The sequence below is a fragment of the Suillus clintonianus genome (genome assembly GCF_016758775.1).
Source record: "Suillus clintonianus strain FC179 chromosome Unknown DEU56scaffold_17, whole genome shotgun sequence".
Lineage (NCBI taxonomy): Eukaryota > Fungi > Basidiomycota > Agaricomycetes > Boletales > Suillaceae > Suillus > Suillus clintonianus.
This window is the reverse complement of record NW_024539241.1, coordinates 74551-89321: the sequence shown is the minus strand read 5'-3', so window position 1 is coordinate 89321 and position 14771 is coordinate 74551. Positions and strand designations below refer to the sequence as shown.

Here is a 14771-nt window from a genome sequence, read left to right as displayed (position 1 = left end):
AAACATCTTTTGAAGTTTTTTATGCAGCATACGGCTGATGCGTATGATGCGTACTCCCGTGACAGCCGACAATCATTAAAAAAATACCAAAGGAGTCCTAATGCTACGAGGATACTGCGTTGCGATTCACAAGTTACACTACTACAGAAGTCTGATTGGTACGAGAAAGAGCATATGAGATTGAGGTAAAAGCATAGTAGCTGTACAAACAGCATCGACGATACGTAGGGAATATTTTGAGCATTAACTTTATGACAATTGAATAATGAACTTTTATGTAAAAACGTGATAGTAAGACCAAACGCACTGCGGGAAACGTGAAAGCAACATGAAATGTCATGAACATTATCGAAAAGCACGATAGCGAAGATTATACGATAGAAAACTAAAAGGAGACGGTCATGAAAGCAAAAAAAAAAAGCAAAACTCAAAGCGAACAGAACACAAATCAATCAAGGGGAAAGCGTAAACAGCCATGTCAGTGTTCACCGAACCTCATAGATGGACTCCATCTGGTCAGATGGGGGACGAACCAACACGCTAGGGAGCACTTCCTCCTTGCGAAGCATTCCGCGGACCTTGCTCGACTCCGTCCGGCTAAGTTTCAGTGGCTTCAGGTGCTTGTTCACAGAACCAGCACGGGGAGCAACATTCTCGTCGTGCTCTTTCACTGTCCTTGACTTCTTCTTTCCAAGAACAAGCGGTCGTGTACCTGCGAACCCGTTACCGGCGACATCACCAGCACTATTCGAATTACGATCTTTAAGGAGGGAAAGAGTGCGAAGGGAATTCGAGCTCGACTTCATTGCGGGCTCAGTGGCGTCCTTGCGCTGCTTGCTAGACTTGGGAATAAGTGGTTTCACCACCCGGGAGGACCACTGCGTGAGCGTGCGTCGTGAGATGTCATCAGCGCTAGCTTGTTCGGTGGGCGGTCGAGCTTCTGGTTCTGTCGGTGCTTGTGCATGTTCTTCGGATGATCTGATATAGACAATGCTTGAACGTTTCAGAGTCGGTCGAGAGCGAGGCATAACAGTGGCTTGATATTTTCGTGTGAATTGATATTCTTTTTCGTTCGGCGTACTTTGGCAAGTAGGATCAAATTCGGCCATAGGGTCAAAGAGGGTGACTGTGGACGCAGCGGATGGCGGAGGAAGTACAAGGGTAGCGACGGAAGTACGTGCACTGTCCATGCCGTGAGGAATATCGACACGAAGACCAAGATTGCGAGTGGATATCGAGCGGCCGAGGGAGACGCCATTCTGAGCAGGCTCTTTGTCATCATTCACAGGGGGATGCGCAAGAAGGTTGGGAACTAATTCGTCCCCCCAGACCGTGTTGCGCCTTCCATCATTTACGGAGGCATACCCACCAGTACTCGTGGCAAGCGCACGACCTATCTCGGATTTCAAAGAGTTGGTTGTATCCTTGCCAAGACCGAGACTGCGCAACCGATGTCAGAAGATATGAGCGTGGGGGACAGGAGCAAGCTTACCTTGGAAGACTCAAGTGATGTCTCTTGTGCGTAGACGCCTTCTCAGGCCTGACCTTGCAATTGGTGGATGTCGAATCCTGCGCAGTCCTTTCCCACTCTCCTCTGGCAAGCACACCGAAGTCGCCATTATCCTTCTGGATTCGAGAGGTTGGCAGGCGCTTCTTCTTCGTCACAGTGCTGCTGATTTGGGGGTCGAATTCAAACTCGAAATCCTTGATCTTCATATCATTTCCAACCTTCAAACCGGGTACAAGAAGCGGCAGAACACCAGCCGTGAGCACATCGATCTCGTTAATATCGTCATTGACGAGGGCGCCGAAACTAAAACCAGATGAATACGACTTCCTGTGGATGAGAGTACGCGTCGATTGTTGCTTAGCAAGACGAACATTAGGAGGCGTGGGAGGAAGTGGTTGAGACGGAGGTGGGCTGGGACTGGAGTCTGTGCTGATCGCCTGACCGATGATCGAGGAAACGGAGCGGGAGCGGAGGTGCGAAGAACTACCAAGGACCGAATTCCTCTTCTCAACAACGCCAGTGGTTACAGTGAGCAAATCACCCTCTTGCTTCTCCGGTGAAGCAGGGACAACCACAGTAGTTGCTAGAGCAGAATAATGCCTCTGAGCAATCATGATTCTCGAGGCGAATTCATCGCCTGAAATCCTCGACTGAACCGACATCTTCCTCATTCTCCCGAATTCCGCAGACTGGGGGGTGTTGGGGAAGACAGAACTATTGAATGAGTCGGGCTCAGTCTGCATGGGTAGAGGGGGCGTCATCTCTCCATCTTCCTTCTCCTCGTCAGGAGGAAGTACAGCTAGGCGCGGGACGGGGGTCATGAGACCAAGTGCCCGGCTAATCTTGCTTTTCCCTTCTACGGCGTCCCCTTGTGAGATCCAGACATCTCCAGAGCGTCTCCCTTCAACAACAGTGACTGACCCAGACCGCTTGTACTCGCGGTTGAAGTCGGCGAGAGTGACAACCGGAGAGGGTGCGCGCATGCAGACCGAGGGAGGGTCCCCATGAACCTCGAAGAGACCAGTCGGGATGGGGATCGGTGAGCGCATAATGATGTTCATGGCAAGGAGAGGCGAAGACAGCGTGACAGAGAGGGCAAGAAGAAGTGGTGTGGCGGAAGATACGAAGCCATTTCCAATGAAAGACAGGATATAAGGCAGGGAGAACACCTGGTGACCAGCTGTTAAAGCCAATTATAACATCGGACCAGGAAGACTTACCAAAGGTACCCAAATTGTCAACATCCAGCAGGCGTATCGATAAAATGAGATGTCTATGTCATTGCCGTCATACGCCAGAGAAGCAATACCCCTTTCTGAATCACTCTGATACCCGTATCCTCCAAGAACTCGAGCACTCGACAAAGCAGGAGTCAGGGGACGAGTAGCGTGGGGAAGAAGCTCAGCATTAAGATCAACGGCGCTGACGCCACCTTGATGGCTGGTGGGATAGGACCATGCAGTGTGTGAAACTTGGGACCCAGACGGTGAAGTCAGCCATGAGCTCTGCGAGCCGAGACGTGGCCGACTGGGAGCATCACGACGGAAAGGGTCAGGATCAGAGCTTAGGGCGTCAGCGGGTGATGATGATTCACGGTAAGATGAAGGCAAGGGTGGGACTGGCGGAATCAATACATCGCCAGTCATAGGCGTGGGCGGATCAAACCAGTAGGACGATTTAGGCGCAAGGGAGGCTTTGGATGCCGCGGCAGAGTTGACGCGCAAGGAACTAGAATGGGGATGCGTTTGATGGGTCGAAAAAGACCAGTTAGACGCCGAGTCGCGATGCGTACTGCCAGAATCAGAAGTAAGCCAGGAGCTACCCTCCCTGAGGGCGTCAACGTCTTCAGTCGCGAACGAGGGGCGGGGTTTGTCCTCGGCTTCTTTGGCAGGTGGCCAGCTGTCTGCGGGATCATTGAGTGCAGCGAGATTGCGCCGGATCACCACGAGAGTGTACACGAGACTGCCAAACGCTGCGCTGCTTAATGCGGCAACGCTAGTGCAATATGCCAGGAGTCCAACGAAAAAGCTTGGGACACCCGCACCAGCGATAATGCCACAGAGTGCAGTAGATGTGAGCACCAGGAGTAAGGTGGGTGCCCACAGCATCCAGTGTCTGGATCCGAAGGACACCGATCGCCCCATACGAATATGGACCAACGTGAGTGCGGACACGACAAGGAGACAAGTCTGCCTGATTGTCAAGGCAAACCACAATCTTGCCGAGGATGCAGCATCACGGGCCTCGCCATATGCTGCAGGTCCACCATAGTATTCGCTAAATGCCTGCCAAATGAAGGCGCACAGAGCCAGGATGTCGAGGGAAGCCAACCACAGGTGACTTTTGTCGGCTGAAGAAAGGGAACAAAAATTAAAATTAGGCAGTCCAAATTCGGACTGGGGAAGATACTATAATTAGCGATTGGAGGTTCATGTGAAAAATGAATACGTACGGGAGAGACTCGTCTGCTTAAAGGATGAGGTGGAAGAATTGGAATTACAATACGAAGAATAACGAAAGCTGATGATATGAACGAGACGAAAGCGAGGATAAGTGTCGGGATGAAAGGAATCATGTTGACGTTGAGATCGTTTATAAATTCTTGGATTTGATCGTTGAGAGAACGTTGGTTGCGTGGATGCGTGAACGGCGTAAGGCCTTCGTGACTAAAAGCCGACCAGCGCTAGTGAAAGTAAGCCTCAGTCTTGAAGTGCAAGGAAAAGCAGAATAAAAGAGCTTGTGAGCAGCTGAACATGAACCAAATAAATGATGTTGGACCCATAACAACAAACAGTACATACATGTCAACAACGCGTTACCACGTGACTTTTGATTTTTTGATCAGTCACAGTCGCTCGCAGCCTCGCAGACTGAAACGCTTTCCTAATTCACGAAGTCACGAAAGCGTTTGTTCAATAGCTGGGACTCGGGAGTCAGTTTTGACAAGGACACGGCAGATATCGATCCATCTCCAACTGCACCGACGGTCAGAAATTAGAATGCCAGAAAACCAGTATCTCGCATTTGTGGAGTTGTTGGTCAAAGGCTTTAGAATTCAACAGGAACAAACAACGCTTGCACACTGCCACCTTCGATTCCGCCTTTTGAGCCCAGGCTGTATACAGGATCATGCCCACCATCACTGACCTCCCAGACGAGCTTTTGGACGAAATAGCGTGTCTCTTACCAAAGGGGACATTGTTTTCCCTATGCACCGTTTCAAATCGCTTCCGACCTCGTGCAGCGCGATGGCTCTACCGGTGTCTGGCTCTGGCGGGCAACGGTGAAACAATAAAAATCTGCAAGGTCCTCATTTCAAACAAACTTGCGGCTATCTCTGTCCGCAAAGTTCTCCTGTGGCCAGGTATAGCGTTCTCCCGCCCAAGTCTCACAGGAGGGTAAGTGCCTGCTCCCTCGTAACCTGCATACGTGTAACCACTCTCGTTCATCCAACAGACCCTTTTATCTCTACTTATCCGCATTCTACAACCTGCTGTCTCGTGCCTTGTCTCGTGCAACGAATGTGGAAAGCATCCGGTTAATGTTTCCTTACTGTGGAGCATCGCTGTCATTGGATGCCTGCACGTTCCCCAACCTCCGTTCCTTTGCCACCACAATGGAACCACGTACTCTCGCATCGTTCGTCAAGCGACACCCACAGCTTCAGGAGCTACATATATCTCCGAGTGATTTGAGGTCTATTCCATTATCAGAATTCAGTGGAATATGCCTTTCCTCACTGAATTCTGTCTGCCTTCCCGAACCTCTACTGTTTATAATTTCTCCGGAGGCGCCCATACAATCTGTGTTATCTCCAGAGATTGAGGATGACAACGAAGAGATCCCGAATTATATCAGGCACCTTTCTCGATATCGCACAACGCTCTCTGACCTTCATTTGTGCCGTCCTCACTGGAATGGAGAAATTTTGATGCGTGTCGCAACTTCGCTGCCAAAGATAAGAGCCTTCACATTCACTAGGATGATACCTGGTCTACGCCACCATTCCAATGCAGCTGTAAGTTTTCGTTTGTGCTCCGAAAGCTCCCGATGTTTATGGGCGCAGTTTCTTGAAGCATGCGAAGCAGCGCTTCCTTTTTTCAGCTCCCTCAGTCACTTACGTATCGAAGTTGCACGCCATCAAGAACTACCGGGTTTTGCGTCTCTGTCCGACTATAGATGCGACTTCAAGATGGTCCAAATATGGGGCAACAAATGCCCAACCCTCGATGTCTGTCTCTTCCCATGTACGCCTAACGCTCAATTATGTTGATAATAAGAAGTTACTAAACGATCCATAGCTGGAACCGCATGGCATCGTATTGAGGACAATGCATGGATGCCAGACTTGCACCACAAAGTTGCAATTCAGTGGTTCTTTGATGCTGCCTCCACAAACCAGTTTCCGATCGATGTCATGGGGTCTATACAACAGTTCTGCGATTCCACGGGGAGAATTGACACCCTTGGACTACTCAAGTTTAGGTCACCGTCAGCCATGGAATCGATCGACCTTTACCCCAGGACAGAGGAGGACGAATTTTATTCAAGTGATTCAGATTGGGGCGACCTCGAGATTGAGGAATAAGATCAAGAGGTATAGGTGATTGGCAACCGAGTCCAGTACTATATGATTGAAGAAAATCGTACTGTTGAAGAGGTTCCAATTATCGTTATTGTCTCGCTGTACACCATGAATATTTATGCGTTCAATTTCAGCACACTAGCGTGCAATCGTGATATCGTCCCTACACTTCTACGAACAAAGACCAAGAGCATGTGTATTCAAGGATCCATACAATGAAAGGTAGATAATATTTGCAGGTCCAAAATGTATCACAATGCGTATCTCCGAGCTGCGCCCCCCAAATCCGTAAGTAGCTTGACCTCATCCAACATCTTCTCCGATGCCCTACCAGTCACAGCCGCTTGTAGACCAATATTCGACACGAGGTAGACCGGTTGATCAGGCAACTTCGCCTCTTGGAGGTTGGTCCTGATGCTACGGGCAGTTTCTGCGACGTATTGGTCGCGCGCCCGCGCGAAGTAACTAGCCTTGTTTCCGCCTTCATCGTCACTGTTATAGCCTATGTCTTTCATAAGGTTTCTGATGTGTTGATCTGCTTTAGAGCGGACGATGAAAGCAGGAATACCAAAGCGCCTAGCGTTGGAAAGAATAGCGACGTCAGTGGCAGTGAAACTATTGTTGACCACGACAATGATGCAGTCGAAGACGAAGAGCCCTTGATCGTTGAAGTAGTTCCAATCAGGGACCTTCAAGGTTCCTGCTCCGGGAACATCGTACCAGACGAAACGGCTGGATGGGTGTGGATCAGGGTATCTGGCCACTGCAAAATTGGTCTTATTCGCGCCAACCGCGGCAGCACCAAGATCCATGTTGTGCTTGCCACAGAATGAGTTAACCAGTGACGACTTGCCGCTGCCAGCGATCCCACTGAGGGCAACATGGAAGAAACCCTCGGTATGCTGTATTACTTCTCTGAAAGCGGAATATTCTTCGGGGGTAGGCGTCTGAGCTTGCCTGGCTTCTTGGGCTGCTTCCCTCTCAGCATGAAGTCTCCTGTTTTCCTCTTCCCTGGCTCTCTGTCGCCGTTCCTGCTCTTGCTGGGCAACAATGGTAGCTCGTTCAGCAGCTTCTTCGGCAACTCTCTGTCTGCGCCTCTCTTCTTCAACCTCCTGTGCCAGTCGTTCGGCATGCTCTCTTTCTTCACGGGCCTGTGCTTCTGCAGCCTCGCGGGCGGCACGTGCCTGCTCGGCTTCTTCGTGGTCAGCTTGGGCTCTCCTAGCTGCCTCCGCTTGTTCAGCTATACGTGATAGTTCCGCGCCCATGACTACTACTGAAGGTTGTAGATGAATATGTCGTCAGTTGATCGGTAGCACTAACAGGACGTTAAAAGACACAAATTTTGGAACAGTTCATTACTCACCTGGATTGACGATGAAAGGTCTCTATGAGAGTGCCCACTGCCCAGAGTTTTGGGAGCTCTGGGGCGTTCCGGCTGACTAAAATGCCTACTGCTTCTAACTCAGCAGCCTCGAGGATCCCTCGAGACAGGGAAGGACAGTGATTGGACAGTTGTACAGGGTACGAACCAGTGTACGAGCTTCGTGATATCACTTGAAAACGTTTGCGATGGAGGTCACGATACGAAGCATACACCGCCTCGTAGCCGCCGCGAATACAGTGGCCCGGTGTGTAAGACCATCTGTACACAAAATAAAGTACCGCAGCGGGTGACCCGGACCAATTGTGCTGCGTATGGCTTTTTCGCATGAATTCAGCCTTCAACCTCAGTTGTAAGAGGGTCGGAGACTACCAAGCACGAAAGATCGCTGTTTGGATACAAGATCAATACAGCTAATAGCGTCATTTTGACTTACACTCTATGGAAAGTTTCATAATACAATCACATCGGATTACACGCGTGAAGAGTTAGTAGTGACTCCTGACAATCCAGGCCTGGAAAACAACTTCAGACATATGATCCGCCGCATCGTCCAGTGCTTTAGAGTGCTAATGTGACTATCTATGGCCAGTGCTGGCCACGTTTCAAGGATGACTATGGCGGCCCAAACGTATGGGACATGCAATCGAGACAGCGACAATGTCAGAAGTGCGGAATCTTATCACTAGAATCAAAATCTATCAGCTGGAAATTGAGGGTTTCATGCACTAAATTGACAAGTAGCGTGATAAGCATTTAAAAGCTCAATAAACTTGACCTAGCTTCGCGTTGGCTCGTGTTCGCAAGACCTATAATGGCACAAGTACTTGCCGGTGAGGAACAAGAGCATGGGGATTCGGATGTTGTCGGAGATCAAACTTGAAACAATTTTTACTCCCCTCTTCCATCCGCACGATGATGACAACGTCTAAAATTCATTCAAAAGCGTGTCTACACCGCTGTCGCTATACCTGAAAACCATTGCTGATTCGGAGTTCATGTTCATATGGCCCCAGAGACTACCTCAATACACGTGACACAGGGATTTGTTGATACGCACCGCGCACCGCCGCAAGCTGTAGATGAAGGCGCAGGAGAACATTGGAACTGTGACATATGATAAGCAATCTTCACCTATGGTTGGAATATCAGTAAAAACCTTCGAACCACACATCTCTTGCGTGTTCCATTGGCTTGTATATTCTGTCCTGACGTGGGCATATTCTTCCCTGCCCGCTCCTTGATTCCACCTCCACGGTGAACCGCGAATGATTGCGAGGGGAAATATTACCTGGTCGACGTTTGGCTGGGCGAAAGATGCCAGTGCGCACGGTGTACATGGCAAATATCAAAAATGCCTCCTCAGCATTACTTTCTGCCCACCCATAACACAGTTTTATGGTCAGCTATTTCCTGCGCATACGATCGCTTCATCTGATTCAGACTTCTGGACTCGGCCCACGTCAGGATATGCGGATGTCGCTTCTGTGCTGTGTTTTGCGGGCCGTGGTCTTGCAATGCAGTGCCCGAGACGAGGAGATCTTCGACGCTCCCTGGAGTCGGTGACATCGAGAAGCAAGTTTTCGCTCTTGCCGCTCAACGTATCGCCCGATCGTTCGGGGCGGGAAAATCGTCTTATGGCTCTTCGTGACCGCGGATACATGCACTAAAAATATGTCAGTTGTAGGCTCCAAAAGCACATATTTGCTTTCATCGACCCGTGGCGAAGTCGAGAAGTCCCCTTATGAAGGCGCCCATCTTCTGAGCATGGTCGAGGAGGTTTTCTACGTCCTTATAACCATTGTTGGCGAGAGAGCCAGCGCTACTAAGCTCCCATTCCAGCGTGCCATCCGTCGCGAGATCGTGCACGCGCTTGCGGCAGGGCCAAGTTCATTCACCGACCTCGCTAAGCGTGTCTCCGAGAGGATGGTGTGGATGATGTGTCTTTCGAGCGCGTCCTCAAGGATGTATCTCACTTCCGCGCACCTGAGTCAACATCTGATACGGGCGTGTACGAGCTGAAGGACGAGGCTTATGACGAGGTGGACCCGTTTACCTTCCACTACACGCGGAACAAGCGCGAGGAAGTGGAAGTCATCCTCAAGAACAGACTCCGAGTTGCAAAATGGCAATTTCCCGCAAATCCCGCGGTTACCTGTTTCGTGGTCCGAGGGGTCGAGTTCTGTCACGATCTATAACATGATGTTGCAATGTATCAAGCAGGAGACCAAAAAAAGTGTGAGTACTCAGAACCAAGTGCAATAAAATTATTCTTACCCGTGAAGTCTGGAGCTTGAGTGGGATGCTGGTGAGCTGCTGCGAAGATCGTGCGTTTAGAAGGTAATATGAGAGGTGTACACCAAGTTCTGTATGACGACATGGACCAATCACTGCACCTCGCAAAGGTTCGTTCTGTTTTACTGTCACTGACCAGTTTACGGAGCAGGCTGTTTCTTCCAAGGCACCGATATGAATCACGGAGATCTGATGGATTTGGTCGCTCGTGCGAGAGGGCCTGGATCTGCGGTTCAATGGTTCGCGGAGACAGAAAATATACTGTGATGCGGATTGTTAGCCTCAGGAGGGGAAAAATATATACAGTACGCATCTCGTGTTTGCATCGTAGACTTGAATAAAAATTGAACAACTCAAGTGTGGGCGCACGGCCGAATTCGTTGAGTGAAAGACCGCCGTCCCAATTAGTGGATAATGGTGGCCCACATAAATTTCTCTGAAAGGAAGTTCCCCTCAGTGGACGCCGCACTTTCAAAGCGGTCCTCCACAAACATATAAATATTGCTTCGGTGGCCTTCATCTTCTATCTCTTACCGCTTCGCCTACTGCCACTGCGAACATGCACCCATCCTCGCAACATTTTAATCAATTCTCTGTTGTCCAAGTACGTAGATCTCCAGCTTCCACATTTACATTTTCTGACTACATCTACTTTTACCTCCAGATGAACCCAGCCACCCAAAAGCGCGTAGCAGACGACCTAGAAGACAGCGAAGACCGCGAAGTCAAGCGAGTGAAAATGGACGATAGCGCCATAAAAAACGACCCAGACTTTGTGAGTTTTCTTTTCATATTGCGAGGTCGTATTCTTAGTCCTTGGGACAGACACTCGACCCCGAACTCGATGGAATGGGACGCCAGAAATACAAATGTTTATTTGATGGCGAGTCCATCCTTGCCAGCTCTTACGCCCGCCACATCGGGTCGAAAAAGCATAACCATGCTAAAGAGAAAAGTAATGGGTCTTGCCCTGTTCGTTCGCCAATGTGCGTATCCCCACTCTCAATATGCTCGTCTCCTTATTAACTGTTATGATTCGGTATACCAGACCTGATGCCTTTCAGATGCACTTCGCAGAACACGCAGGGAAAAGAGATGGGGGCGCTCAGTCATCATCAATGTACAGCGGCCCGGTGACACCAAACGCTATAGAGAACATGCAAATGTCGTCCCCAGTAAATGAGGATGTCATGTCATGGGAAACCACCAATTTTGCGGATACCATAGTACATCCCGTCTCTCCGGAGGCCATGGTTACGGAGACCACCCATGTCCCTTCTTCACCTCAATTACCAGTGGTCATGGTCACAGAGGCCGCCGAAGACCTTGATTTTTCTTCAACGCTTACGGAGACAGAGGACCTCAATATTGATCACTGGCTGGACGTGGGGATCGGGGCCAATCTACCATTGGAAGGCGACATTGTGGATATGACCGCCGCGTCGATGTCCAGTGACTTTATGACACCCAACGTACCAATTTTGCCGCCGGCAGATGAGGTTTCGTCGTCATCGGAAGAGGGCCCTTTTGCTGGCTTACCCGCGTATTTATTAAGCATACGCCCCGATGTGTTGGAGTGGCTTCCTTTTTTCATTGATGAAGTACCTCCTCAATCTTCCTCCCCCATTTCCTTCGATTTCGATTTCGATTTCGACTCGGATGTTGATATAAATGCCGCATCAATGTCCAGTGACTTTATGGCAATTAACGTGCCAGTTTTGCCTCCGGCAGATGAGGTTTCGTCGTCATCAGAAGAGGGCCCTCCTACCTCTTACTCCTCCATTTACTTCGATTTCGATTTCGATGATGAGATCTAGTGTTTCACTTCCGCTACCAACCATCCTGTATACGTTGTGCTCTCTATTATCGACTCACCATCTATCACACCATACCACTTTATGACTTTACAAACTACACGCATTCGTTCTACTGGATACCATAACGCGACACTCCATTCTTCATTGTTATTGTTATCATTATCATCATCATCATCATCATGGTGATTCATTTGTTACAATACACATTCCTTACATGCTGGATCTACGGAACAATGTATCTCTCGGACCAAGAATAAAAGATTCGCGAGGTATGGCATCTGGATGGCGCGCGACTCATACATAGAACTTGTAGTATAAGCCCGGGGCACAGTAATATAAAAGATTCCAGCGAAAAAAGTACGCGACGACGTGGCCAGGAGACTCTGTCCTCAATCCGCACGAATTCAGCTTTGTTTTCGAACAATATAAATTTCCAGAGGAGACGCACATCATGCCGTAGAATTCAGGTATAGCACATTCATTCTGGTGGTTATTGATTGGTTCAGGGGCTGACGACTAATAAGGCAAATTGGGCATCGGAAGTAATAAACCATAAACCAACCTTGTCTCGTTCAGTCATCCTGCTCCTGCGACCATCACTGTTTTCTCGCGTCAACAAACACCCCCCGAATACAAACTACTCTGGCGCTGGGATCAAACACTAGACCGTGCCTGCTCGACTTCTTCGTGATCAGCTTGGGCTCGGAGTCCTAGCTGCCTCCGCTTGTTTAGCCTCGTTGTGGTTCAATCGCCTCGTTTATGAATTGAAGACACGGATTTTGGAACAGTTCATGAATCGATTGACGATAAGTCCCCATCAGAGTGCCCACTGCCTAAGCTTTCGGGGTGTCCCGGCTGATGATTAAAATACCCAGTGCTTCTGACTTAGCGGCCTCGAGGATCCCTCGAGACAGGATAGGTCAGTGATTGGACAGCTGTACAGAGTACAAACCAATGCACGATCCTCGTTATATCACTTGAAAACGTCTGTGATGGAGATCATGATCCAGACCAATTCCTTTCGAAGCATACACTACTACCTTGTAGCCGTATCACAATACCCTACGTGAATTCGGCGGCGCGTTCAGCTGCTTCACTCTCGGCTTAGAGTCTCCTGTTTTCCTATTCCCTGACTCTCTGTTGCCGTTCCTGCTCTTGCTGGGCGGCAATGGCAGCTTCTTCGGCAGCGCTCTGTCTGCATATCTCTTCTTCAGCTGCTTGTGCCAGTCGTTCGGCATTTTCTGCTTGCTCTCTCCTAACTGCCTCCGCATGGGCAGCCTCAGCGAGCTGTCGTGCTTCTTCTGCCTCATGCCTGGCCGCCGCCTGATGTTGACTCTGAGCTGCCTCGCGTTCCATTGCTCTTTGATAAGCAGCTTCAGCTCTGGCGATCGCCTCAGCTTCAGCCGCTTGCTGTTGTGTATGAATTGCTGTGGGCCGCCCGCTGTGGCTTGAGTGTCCTCCGCCCATGAGAATTTCAAAGGAGGTTGTATATGTAGATGCGGCGTTGGTTGCTACTAACAGGATGTCAACAGATATGACTTTTAGCTAGTGATGTGCCGGGCCTGGCCTCAGGCCCTCAGGCCCTGGCCCACAGGCCCCCATAGGCCAGGCCAAGCCAGGCCTACTTGACGGGCCTCATGAGGGCCTGGGCCTGGCCTGGGTGTCTCATAGGCCATGGCCTAGGGCTCAGGCCAGGGCTTCTACATAGTGAATGGATTTTTCCGGAATGTACTGTACAGTAGTTACTAAATCAAACTTTGCAACAACCACATCCGCTGGAAGTCGGCTGAACAACATACCCAGCCTAAGAATGACTCTCACAGTCATGTCTGATGATGAAGCAGTTGCTGCCATCACAGTACATTCTAAACAAACAATCATACCTTCTTCTCGGCTCCTCGATTCCAATAATAGTGCAACACCTGAATTAACTAGCCACAAGCAGGTCCAGCAGCCAGTTCAACCAAACACTGCTCCCACAACAAATCCACGCAATGCCAAGCGAAATGCAGACGACGCTGGCTGGAGTTCAAGTCTCTCAAATCAGGACAAGGATTTGGACAATGAATATCAGTATACAAGGGTAAGTACTATCAATATTTGTGCCAGTATGCTCACTATTTTATTTTTATAGTCAAGCGCCTTCATCGAGCCAGCGAGCCATCCTTCACAGATATTGATTACACTTGTTCAACTCGTTCATTCAGCACACACACAGGTAAGCACACAACTCATTTCACCATTAAATTCTAATGCTACTACTAACTTTTTACTTTGGCGCATACAGGTACACATGAGGACTCCATCAATCATGATGTTGACGTCACTGATGACGGCGATGATGAGAATCACAACAACAGTGACGGCTTCCTGCAAGACATCAATGTGCAAGATATTGCTGTTCCCGGAACGGTTCGACGCCAGGAGAAAACTTGGGACGTCAACACGTTCTTCGGCAAGTCCTATGCGCATAAGGCAAAGGATGGTAAGACAAGGAATGTACGTGTGTGGAAGCTCAACATGTATCTTGGGGCCTCAACTTGGAAAGAAAAGTCCATGGTCACTCCTACTGGGGGGTCATCCGAGTAAATCACGTGAAAATGTTTCTTATTGCGGCGAGGTAACATATATGATATACGCCTGTATTCAAATAAATAAACATCATTTTTCATCATTTTCTTTGATTTTTATTGAGAGGCCCTGGCCTGGGCCAAAGCCAAGCCCAGGCCAGGCCCAACCAGAGGGCTTTGGCCTGGCCTGGGTTTTTGCCAGGCCCGGCACATCACTACTTTTAGCACAGTTCAATACTCACCTTAATTGATGGACGATGAAAGGTTTCTATCAATGTGCCCACTGCCCAGTGTCTGGGAATCCCGGCTGAGTCAAATACCCACTGCCTCTAACTTAGCAGCCTCGAGCCCTCGAGATAGGGCAGTACATGCGACCGTGACCTTGTTCGGTTCGAAGTTTATCGACTCGAGGCAAATTGCAGTCACTCAATTACATGATATGGAGCTTTAAATCGGTTTCGGTGGATATATAGAGTCACGTTTGAAGCGTTCAATATCAAATCGAGAATTCTCGGACACATACACGTTATTCAACGTTCGATGCTCCAAGTCAACGTCGACGCAAATGAAAACTTTCGTTTGCCGGTCTAGTCGTCAAATTAAGACGGTAAGT

At 49.3% G+C, this 14771-nt stretch overlaps 7 protein-coding genes across 7 annotated transcripts; 4 read left to right on the top strand and 3 right to left on the bottom strand.

Annotated features, from left to right (window-relative positions):
* Positions 1-178: 178 nt before the first annotated feature.
* Positions 179-4085, bottom strand: DEU56DRAFT_883282 (uncharacterized protein; the record flags this gene model as incomplete). The annotated part of the gene is made up of 4 exons (XM_041356135.1): positions 179-1440; positions 1493-2679; positions 2740-3906; positions 3963-4085. 4 exons carry the CDS (start codon positions 4083-4085, stop codon positions 486-488), a joined length of 3432 nt encoding a protein of 1143 aa, XP_041211134.1. The 3' UTR covers positions 179-485.
* A 275-nt stretch (positions 4086-4360) lies between these two features.
* On the top strand, positions 4361-6300 carry DEU56DRAFT_181933 (uncharacterized protein). The gene is made up of 4 exons (XM_041344949.1): positions 4361-4908; positions 4967-5528; positions 5577-5757; positions 5812-6300. The coding sequence occupies exons 1-4, from the start codon at positions 4640-4642 to the stop codon at positions 6096-6098; spliced, it is 1299 nt and encodes a 432-aa protein (XP_041211133.1). The 5' UTR covers positions 4361-4639; the 3' UTR covers positions 6099-6300.
* A 30-nt stretch (positions 6301-6330) lies between these two features.
* On the bottom strand, positions 6331-7776 carry DEU56DRAFT_181978 (interferon-inducible GTPase-domain-containing protein). Its single transcript, XM_041344950.1, has 2 exons — positions 7459-7776; positions 6331-7410 (listed from the first exon to the last, which is right to left on the bottom strand). Exon 2 carries the CDS (start codon positions 7358-7360, stop codon positions 6347-6349), a length of 1014 nt encoding a protein of 337 aa, XP_041211132.1. The 5' UTR covers positions 7361-7410; positions 7459-7776; the 3' UTR covers positions 6331-6346.
* A 1467-nt stretch (positions 7777-9243) lies between these two features.
* On the top strand, positions 9244-9674 carry DEU56DRAFT_753863 (uncharacterized protein; the record flags this gene model as incomplete). The annotated part of the gene is made up of 2 exons (XM_041349744.1): positions 9244-9405; positions 9441-9674. The coding sequence occupies 2 exons, from the start codon at positions 9244-9246 to the stop codon at positions 9672-9674; spliced, it is 396 nt and encodes a 131-aa protein (XP_041211131.1).
* Positions 9675-10234: 560 nt separating this feature from the next.
* DEU56DRAFT_788005 (uncharacterized protein) lies at positions 10235-11807 on the top strand. The gene is made up of 4 exons (XM_041352447.1): positions 10235-10330; positions 10383-10546; positions 10597-10757; positions 10820-11807. Exons 2-4 carry the CDS (start codon positions 10436-10438, stop codon positions 11586-11588), a joined length of 1041 nt encoding a protein of 346 aa, XP_041211130.1. The 5' UTR covers positions 10235-10330; positions 10383-10435; the 3' UTR covers positions 11589-11807.
* Positions 11808-12710: 903 nt separating this feature from the next.
* On the bottom strand, positions 12711-13055 carry DEU56DRAFT_910070 (uncharacterized protein; the record flags this gene model as incomplete). Its single annotated transcript, XM_041357146.1, has 1 exon — positions 12711-13055. The coding sequence occupies one exon, from the start codon at positions 13053-13055 to the stop codon at positions 12711-12713; it is 345 nt and encodes a 114-aa protein (XP_041211129.1).
* Positions 13056-13316: 261 nt separating this feature from the next.
* On the top strand, positions 13317-14265 carry DEU56DRAFT_787993 (uncharacterized protein). Its single transcript, XM_041352446.1, has 3 exons — positions 13317-13671; positions 13723-13805; positions 13865-14265. The coding sequence occupies exons 1-3, from the start codon at positions 13399-13401 to the stop codon at positions 14175-14177; spliced, it is 669 nt and encodes a 222-aa protein (XP_041211128.1). The 5' UTR covers positions 13317-13398; the 3' UTR covers positions 14178-14265.
* Positions 14266-14771: the final 506 nt, after the last annotated feature.

What these genes read in the sequence shown, in the direction of transcription:
- DEU56DRAFT_181933 (XM_041344949.1), top strand. Translation starts at nt 4,640, where the DNA reads ATGCCCACCATCACTGACCTCCCAGACGAGCTTTTGGACGAAATAGCG. An exon ending in CGCCCAAGTCTCACAGGAGG is followed by an intron (nt 4,909 to 4,966) that starts GTAAGTGCCTGC and finishes TTCATCCAACAG; the next exon opens with ACCCTTTTATCTCTACTTAT. An exon ending in CGATGTCTGTCTCTTCCCAT is followed by an intron (nt 5,758 to 5,811) that starts GTACGCCTAACG and finishes AACGATCCATAG; the next exon opens with CTGGAACCGCATGGCATCGT.
- DEU56DRAFT_181978 (XM_041344950.1), bottom strand. Translation starts at nt 7,360, where the DNA reads ATGGGCGCGGAACTATCACGTATAGCTGAACAAGCGGAGGCAGCTAGG.
- DEU56DRAFT_788005 (XM_041352447.1), top strand. Translation starts at nt 10,436, where the DNA reads ATGAACCCAGCCACCCAAAAGCGCGTAGCAGACGACCTAGAAGACAGC. An exon ending in TAAAAAACGACCCAGACTTT is followed by an intron (nt 10,547 to 10,596) that starts GTGAGTTTTCTT and finishes TCCTTGGGACAG; the next exon opens with ACACTCGACCCCGAACTCGA. An exon ending in TGCCCTGTTCGTTCGCCAAT is followed by an intron (nt 10,758 to 10,819) that starts GTGCGTATCCCC and finishes TCGGTATACCAG; the next exon opens with ACCTGATGCCTTTCAGATGC.
- DEU56DRAFT_787993 (XM_041352446.1), top strand. Translation starts at nt 13,399, where the DNA reads ATGACTCTCACAGTCATGTCTGATGATGAAGCAGTTGCTGCCATCACA. An exon ending in ATGAATATCAGTATACAAGG is followed by an intron (nt 13,672 to 13,722) that starts GTAAGTACTATC and finishes TTATTTTTATAG; the next exon opens with TCAAGCGCCTTCATCGAGCC. An exon ending in GTTCATTCAGCACACACACA is followed by an intron (nt 13,806 to 13,864) that starts GGTAAGCACACA and finishes ACTTTTTACTTT; the next exon opens with GGCGCATACAGGTACACATG.